The sequence below is a fragment of the Leptosomus discolor genome, chromosome 1 (assembly GCF_034619465.1).
Source record: "Leptosomus discolor isolate bLepDis1 chromosome 1, bLepDis1.hap2, whole genome shotgun sequence".
NCBI classification, from domain to species: Eukaryota; Metazoa; Chordata; class Aves; order Leptosomiformes; family Leptosomidae; genus Leptosomus; species Leptosomus discolor.
The window spans coordinates 132,496,115-132,503,843 of NC_141391.1; the positions used below are offsets into that span (position 1 = coordinate 132,496,115).

The 7,729-nt window shown below is 53.8% G+C and overlaps 1 protein-coding gene across 2 annotated transcripts; it reads left to right on the forward strand.

Moving 5' to 3' along the window:
* The first annotated feature begins 4,454 nt into the window (after positions 1 to 4,454).
* On the forward strand, positions 4,455 to 7,116 carry PTMS (parathymosin). Of its 2 annotated transcripts, none has more exons than XM_086464829.1 (5): positions 4,455 to 4,632; positions 5,367 to 5,438; positions 6,045 to 6,126; positions 6,284 to 6,348; positions 6,956 to 7,116. In XM_086464829.1, the coding sequence occupies exons 1-5, from the start codon at positions 4,585 to 4,587 to the stop codon at positions 7,004 to 7,006; spliced, it is 318 nt and encodes a 105-aa protein (XP_086320955.1). In that variant the 5' UTR covers positions 4,455 to 4,584; the 3' UTR covers positions 7,007 to 7,116. The 2 variants fall into 2 exon arrangements, with proteins under 2 accessions (XP_086320955.1, XP_086320963.1); XM_086464837.1 differs by lacking the exon at positions 4,455 to 4,632 and adding an exon at positions 5,115 to 5,151.
* Positions 7,117 to 7,729: the final 613 nt, after the last annotated feature.

The following is a 7,729-nucleotide window of genomic DNA, read 5'->3' on the forward strand; positions in this document are numbered from 1 at the left end:
GTATTTCCTCTTGATTTCAGGATATAGCATCATGAAAGAACAATAAAACGGATTATCTGCCTGGATTTTTTATGGAACCAGGACAGAAAGATGAACTATGTGGATTAAATACATAAATGCGTTCAAACACATTCCCTCCGCACGTTGAGATTTTGCTAGTTTCACTGTAAGTGAAAGGACAGATACTCTCTGTGTCTGAATTTATATAAATCTAAGAAAAGTTAATGAAAATAAACAACCTTCTGCTCTTTTGTTGTTTAGCAAACAGCTTGGAAAGGGTTTTGGAACCACTTACGAGTTAGCTTACAAAATAAAATTCTTGAAATACCCAGTATTGTGTTTTGATTTCGCTCAGAAAATGGGTCAGAATTAGTTCATCCTTCAACATAAACAAAAATGTGTCGTCATCGTCCCCCATCCCCCAATACAGTGAGAAGACTAGCAAGGTACTAAACCAAAATGCATAAATACTTGCTTCTAGGTGCATGCACTCTGCATGTGCTAGAAACAGAAAAATACATACCACGGATGAAAGCCCAGATATGCTGACGTATGAAGACACACACATGCAAGCTTAACACATGCCTCAGTAGACAAGTACCATACTTTCCATACTCACAAAAGTAAACGCATGTAACACAGAAAATGTCACCACCGTACACAAATAGGTGCGTACTGCATCAAAACACATGCACACACCTGCATAAATGCGAAGCCCAAACAGGACATAGCTCAAAAATGGTAACATTGTGCAGGGAAAATTACATTCATATTGCTGTCCGGGCTGCAGACAGACACACATAGTGTCTGTGTTCCCGAACAATGATGTATCGTGTAACTTGTGCACCTCCCTTGTTTTGTCCAAGGACATGCAACTCTGAAAAGGATGGAATATATTCTGCTGAGCTGGCAAAGCAACTTGAGGCAAAGATTACAGAACATACTGAAAGGGACTCGCATCTGCAGACCACACAATGAGTACACTCGCATTCGCCACAAAGGAAAAAACAGAGATGAGAGAAGGGAGCAGAGAAAAGCTGCAAATGGATCCGGCAGATGAAATGCAGAGGGGCACAAATCAGATGGCCGAGCAGGAGACACAGGGTGAGACAGTTAAGGGATGCTCTCAGGGCTTGAGCAAAGCAGCTTCACACTAGAAGCCAAGGGAATCTCATCATCAGGATCTGAAAGGCAGGAAGAGTCGGGATGCAGAAACAGGCACGTCACAAGGCACCAAGAACAATTTCACTTCGGATTTAAGGGGAAAAACATAGCTGATACAGTTGCAGGGCAAAATGAGACAGATGGAAAAAGAAAGCAGGCATGCGAGATGCATTTTGTACATGGGACAAAGGATGTCACAAAGAGAAGCCAGGGGGAGGGCCACGGGAAGAATGCTGCCAAGAATACAGGTAGGAGGCAGAAGTTGAGAAGCAACAGCTGAGGTAAAAATTGCAAAGAGGATATGGTTGGGGAGCATAGAGGGCAAATGCGAGGCTGCACCCTGCAAGTGCTGGGGGGGGGGGGGGAAGAGAGAGGTCACAGGTGGCACGCCAGTTTGTAGAGCTGACCACACAGCCCCATCCCACAGGCTGCTGGAAACAGGCTTCCCTCACACTCACAGGTGTTTGCCTGCTTGCACAGTGGGTGTGCTGTCTGTGTCAACAAGGCGCTCTGGGCACAGCGACATCACTGAATGTTATCCTCGCTTTCTCCCCTCCAGGATGTTGTGTCAAGGCCTGTTTGTGCGTTAACGTGAAAACGTCCCTGCTGAGGGATGGGCGTCAGCGTAGTTTTGCATTTTCAGTAGTCGAGCGTGTGAAGGCAAGGATAAAAGCCTGGATTGCTGAAGACAACAGGAGAGCCACGAGCCACAGGTCTGCTGACAAGCAGAAGCAGAGGAACAACACCTGGCCACTTTGTAGATTTTTTTTGGCTTCTGGGTGTAGCTTCAGAAATTAAGATTTTCTTCTTGCAGAAGAGAGGGATGAAAGAGGGGTACTTGAACCAAACCACAGCTTGAATGCTGATAGCAGCTACACCTGAGAAGCTGGCCAGAGGGGCTTTGTGAAATAGTAGGGAAAAAACAATGCATGCATTTTCATGATTTGTTATTTTTTGGCTAGTCTAGATCTGTGTGTCTTGGTTACATGACGATCTCTTTGGGGTGGGCACTATGTACTCTGTAGTTATGAAGAACATAATTAGTCAGACTATGAGAGAAGCAGCTGTAGCTGTGGAGGAGATGAGATGACGAGGTGGGGATCTCCTACCTCCCTGTCACACAGATTATAATTTATCCAATCTCTTTCATACTTCCCTTCAGGATGGATATATTTATTGCCCTCCCTGTTCCACAGGTACCAAGCACTTTTTCTATTAAATGCTAAACTGAAACACATTTGATCAAACTCAGAGCACCGGCTCTAAATCCTGCCTTTGCATGGAGGCTTACTGAGTTCGTATCAAAAGGACGAGAAGGGCTCATGTGCCTAACACATTTTCCAACCAGATGCGTGAATAACCTTGCCTTGTACCTCTGAGAATGGCTGTGTACACACATACAGCCATACATACTCTTATGCACGCTCAGTTTTGCACATAGGCTTGCAAAGGCATGCAGATTTTTTTGTGCGTGCCTGTGACTAAGAGTGGGACAACATAAATTTTCTGGGAAAGGTAAAGACAATTTAGTTACCCTGGTCTGCTCAAGCTGATAAACAACAGTCTGAAGCGCAGCGATGGGGACATCTGTTTAGTTAGCAACCAATCCCTGCAGCTGCAAGACACAACCTGCCATTCTGCAGAAAGGACTCAGTTGATAAGGAGACTCGGAAGCCGGGCGGCGAACCCTCTCAATGAGCCGCACGCTGCCCGGAGGCACTGCCGACACCTCCTCAGCCGCCGGCGGCCGGGAAGAGCCCGGTTTCCGCGGCGGGCGGGCAGGGCGCCGCGGCAGGCGGCAGGGGTCACTGTTGCACGCCGTACGCAGCCCGGTCGGCCCGCCGCTCGCCCCGCCCCGCCCCCGGAGAGGGAGGCCGGGCTGGCAGCCGGCGGCTGGAGCCGCCCCTGGCAAAGAGCGCCACCGGCGCGGGCCGACGAGCGCCCGCTGCGGTGCCGGCAGCTCACGGGAGCCGCGGCCCTAACACCTGCCGTGCTACCGTGGAATAGCAGATAGGGCAGAGGACACCGAGGCGCAGCCCCTGCTCACACCACCGAGGTCTCCTCCGGTTTCGGCGCTGGATGCGCACAGCACCAGCGCCCCAACAGGCCCCTCTCCTTACGGGCCATCCCAGGCGCCAGCCAGGACACACATACACCCGCCCCCCCTCCCGCGAGGGAGGCCAACTGCAGTGCCCACGGAAGGGGAGGCCGGCCCCGGGCAGAGGCCGAGCCCAGCGGGGCTCCGCAGCGTGCCCTGCGCCGCGGCGACGGGCGCGGCACTGGCCGTCACGGCCCCGCGCCCTCAGTTCCTCGCGCGCCTTCCCCACGGCCCCACGTGCCAGCAGTCCCTCCCTCCTCACTGCAGCAACTCTCCCTGCGCGCGCGCCCCCCCCCCCCCCCCCCGCCCCACCAGAGCGCCTACACCTGACAGCGAATAGGAAACCTGTTGCCAGGCAGACGGCTCATTTGAATAGGCCAATCAGGCGCCCACCCATCAGTCCCTCCTTATATGGGGAACCGCGATACGCTCCCTAACCCACCCCGCGCTGCCAACTGTCTCGCCGACGCGCGTGCGGACCGGGCCCCGCCCCTTCCCTGCGCCGCTGGCAGAGCGCGGGAAAAGCAGCCTCACTCCCGCCCCCACCCGGCGGGTTCCCGCGCCGGGCGGAGGGGAGGGGAGGGGAGGGGAGGGACGGGCCGCAGGGCGGGCCTTTGCCGGGAGCGCTTCCAGCGGGAGGGAGGGCAGCTGGAGTGGAAAATTCCAGGCAGGAGGCCGCGTGAGCCCTGCAGTTGCCAGCGCTGCCCTCCCACGGTCCCGCAGCAACGCTCTTCGTCCACCCTGGGCTCCTCCGGGAGGGACGGCCGGGTTATAGGGGCGGCTCCCCCCCGGCTGTGCTGCAGGGGCGGCGGTCAGAGAGCTCGGCTTCCCCTGGGTAGCGCACGCTGCCGCAACCCCGCGGCTGGGCGGGAAGAGGGGAGCGGGACCTGCGGCGCTTTCGTGTTTTCTCGACGGCCCGGGCGGCGCCGGAGGGGGAGGCGGCGCCTTCTCGGGGGGCTGTGCTGCGCCCCCGCTGCCGAGCAGCCGCCAGCCCTTACGGAGCGCCGGGCGCACATTGTTCTGGCGGCCGCGCTCCCCGCGGCGGAGCCCGTCCCTCTCCCCTCCCTCCTCCGCCTCCCGTTCCTCTCCCCTCCCTCCCCAGGTCCCTCCTTCCCTCGTCACCGGGCGGTGTATAAATCCCCTTCTCCGGCGTATCCCCCCCCCACCGCGGGAGACCCTGGTACTTTGGCCCCCGGGGCGGGAGCCCGCCGCCTCTGGATCGCCGGGACTTTGTGCTCCCGCCGCTGACTGCCCCTCTCCTCGCTCTCGGAGCTCCCTCACACGCTTCCCACCGGCCTCTTCCCTTCGCTACCCGGGCCAGGATGTCGGAAAAACGCGTCGAGGAGGCGCCGGCGGAGCTAAGCGCTAAGGTGAAACGCCTTCCCCCCTCCCGCGGCAGCCGGGCCGCTCCGGGAGGGGGTGTGGGGGGGGGGGGGGCCACCGGCCCCGTTCGCTTCACCGCGGGGCAGCACGGGCGGGCCCCTGAGGTGCCCGGCCGGCGGGGGGCGCGCGCTCGCGCGGGCCGCCCGGCCAATGGGGGGGCGGGGGCGGGGCGGGGGGCGCGCGAACCCGCGCGCCCCCCTCCCCGCCCCCGCCCCCCCATTGGCCGGGCGGCCCGCGCGCTGGGTTTCGGGGGTGGGGGCGGGTATGTCGGAGCCGTTAGGGCACGGTTTAACGGCGGCGGGCAGGCGGAAATGTGTGTGTGTGTGTGTGTGTGGACCCAAAGCGCGGGCCCGCGGGTGGCGGCGGGGGGGGAGGGAGGGGGGGAGGGAGGGGGCACGGGCCGGAAACGCCTCGATCTTACGGACAAGGTTCTTTTAAAGCAAGCAAGCAAGAGAGAAACAAACAAAAGCAGCCATTAAACTCTTCCGTACTTCTGCTTTCCACATGTGTGTGGTCTAAAAGTAGCTCTGACGTGTTCTCGCTGCTTTTTTTCTTTGTCAGGGCAGGCAGATTTAACGCCTAATACGTTTTCCCTCCTCACCGTTATTCTGCTCTAAACCTTCTTTGTTTAAGCGTTCTGTGTTTTTTATTTTCTTGCTGCTGGCCACTGGAATTTTTGATTTTTTTAATTTTTTTTTTTTTTCCCTCATCTCGCATATAGGAAATGAAAGAAAAGAAGGAAAAACTTGAGGAGAAAACAGTCCATAAAGAAAAGAAGAAGGAGATAGTAGAGGTGAGGCCCTTCCGAGGGATAGATTTAGAGGTGTTGGGCAGGGTTTTATGAGAGGTGGTTAGCCTGTCTCCCTCTGGGCAATGAATTATGAAGGGAATACGGGAGATTAAGAAAGAGGGCAGGCCAAGGGAGCTCATAAGGGAGAGGGGAAAATGAAGAGCGAGCTATAGAATAATTGTGGAGAATGAGCCTTGAAAGACTTAGCCGTAGTCAGTCTGGCCCAGTGAGGAAAAAAAAAAAAAGAAAAGAAGGGAATGGAGACAAGGGCAATTAGGAGTTAGGAGGAAGGTGGCATGGGAGATAGAGAGATGTTCTGATTGTTAGGATGGGGTGGCAGCAGTTTGTTGGGAGGCAAGCTTGTGGAAGTCAAGCAGGTTCGTATTGTTTGGGAGGGACTGGAAGGATTTGTTTTGTAAAGAAGGCTGGTTTGGAGGAGGGTTTCAGCTGGATGTTGGGAGTAACAGTGCAGAGGTCACTCAATGCACATCTGAGACTGGAGTCTGAAGTGGCTGGAGTTGTGGAGATTGTTCTCACGCTTACAGCAAAGATCGTATGGAAACGTCATCCTGATGCCAATTTCTGCTCTGACTGCTTTGTGTCATTCAGGATGAGGAAAATGGAGCTGAAGAGGATGAGGAAGAGAATCCTGATGATGTGGATGAAGAAGAAGGTGGTGATGAGGATGAAGGTAGGAATAATTGGTATAGGAAGAATGCGAGGAATCGGGCTGTTGGGGGAATAGATCATGGAGGGAATTTCCTTCTCTGAGCCATCTGGCTGTGAGATTACATTCTCTTAGATGCTACTTGAATTAACCTGTGATTTCCTCTCTTGCTTGTGCTTAGAGGGAGACGAGAATGGGCAAGAGCAGGATGGTCATGCAGAAAAACGATCTGCAGAGGAGGAAGAGGTGAGTAATAGTGTGAGAGTAATGGCAGTGAGAAGGAACTATCTTACCTGCAATATGCAGATCAAATTCATGTGGGTGCTGCTGCTGAGCATGTCATATTGGCCTTGGGTCTCATTGCTTCAGCAGCAGATGGGTAAACAAATCTGACATGGCAAGGAGATCATAAACCCCTGGAGACTCCTTGTAGAATCCCAATCCTGGTATTAGCTGTCACAGTGCTGTGTGTTTGAGAGTCAAAGTTCTTGAAGTTATGCTGGGTGATGATCCCTCAAACACCTGTGACTTGTAGGCTTCAGGCCAGAAGGTGGATTTGTAAGAGTGGATCTCAGGGTCTGTCTGAAGCAATGTGAGCCTGGGCTTCCTATACCTCCTGAAAGTAACAGTGTGGATATCCCTCCAAATGGAGCTGGCCATGTCTTCATGACCATCAGCAGAACAGTTGTGTCAGGTGCTCAAGGGTGCTGTAAAGAGGAGTGGATTTAGGGTGGGCCAAACAGAGATTTTTGTATGGAGGAAAGATCAGCAGGAAGAGTTTTGTGGAGAAATGATGTGCCCTGGTGTGGTGTCTGATGGTAACTCCTTTTTTATCTCTCTGTGTCCTATGTAGGATGAAGTGGATCCAAAGAGACAGAAGACAGAAAACGGGTCTTCAGCTTGAGTCCTCCCCTCCCATCCCATCTTCTCTGTTCCGTCCATCTCTCCTCCTCCATTCCAGCCTTTGCTTGCACTGTCAGCCTCTGGCTTCACACAATCTCAGATGAGGAAAGATTAGAAATGCTCTCAAACAGGGACGACAGCAGTTTCCTTCTCACCCGAAGACCTAGCCCATCTGTGACATTCCCCAGCTGAAATTATTGCAGTCTGCCACATCCCTTCAAATGTGCCCCACTCACAAATGATCCTCTTCCCTCAAGAATCTCAGCATTTCCTGTGGCCCGGTACATAACCTTGCCAGGCTCGTGTGCCAGGCTTCTCGTGTGGCAAGCACCGCTCTCTCCCTTTTCACTTGCCCTCCCTTTTTTGTCACTAGTATGGCTGAGATTCTTGACAGCTTCTGCTCCCCAGACCTGCTGTCAGATGTCCTCCCTGAGGCCAGGAGGCTGCAGGCACAGATCTCATGGTGCATTTTCCAGTCCTAGGCCTCCTCTCATCTGCTTTCCCACTGAACCCCGAGAGACAAAGAGAAAGAATATTACAAGCAAATAATGGTTCTATTAAACCACATGTGGAGACAGAATTTATTTTAAGCTTTTTTTTCCCAAGTTTACATGACAGCAAGCTGGCCCTCGTGAATTTTTCAGAAGATAAGGGTTGTTTTTATATATGAATTTCATCTGAACGTATTTTTTTAATTTGGAGGCTTTTTTAAAACAAGACAGAA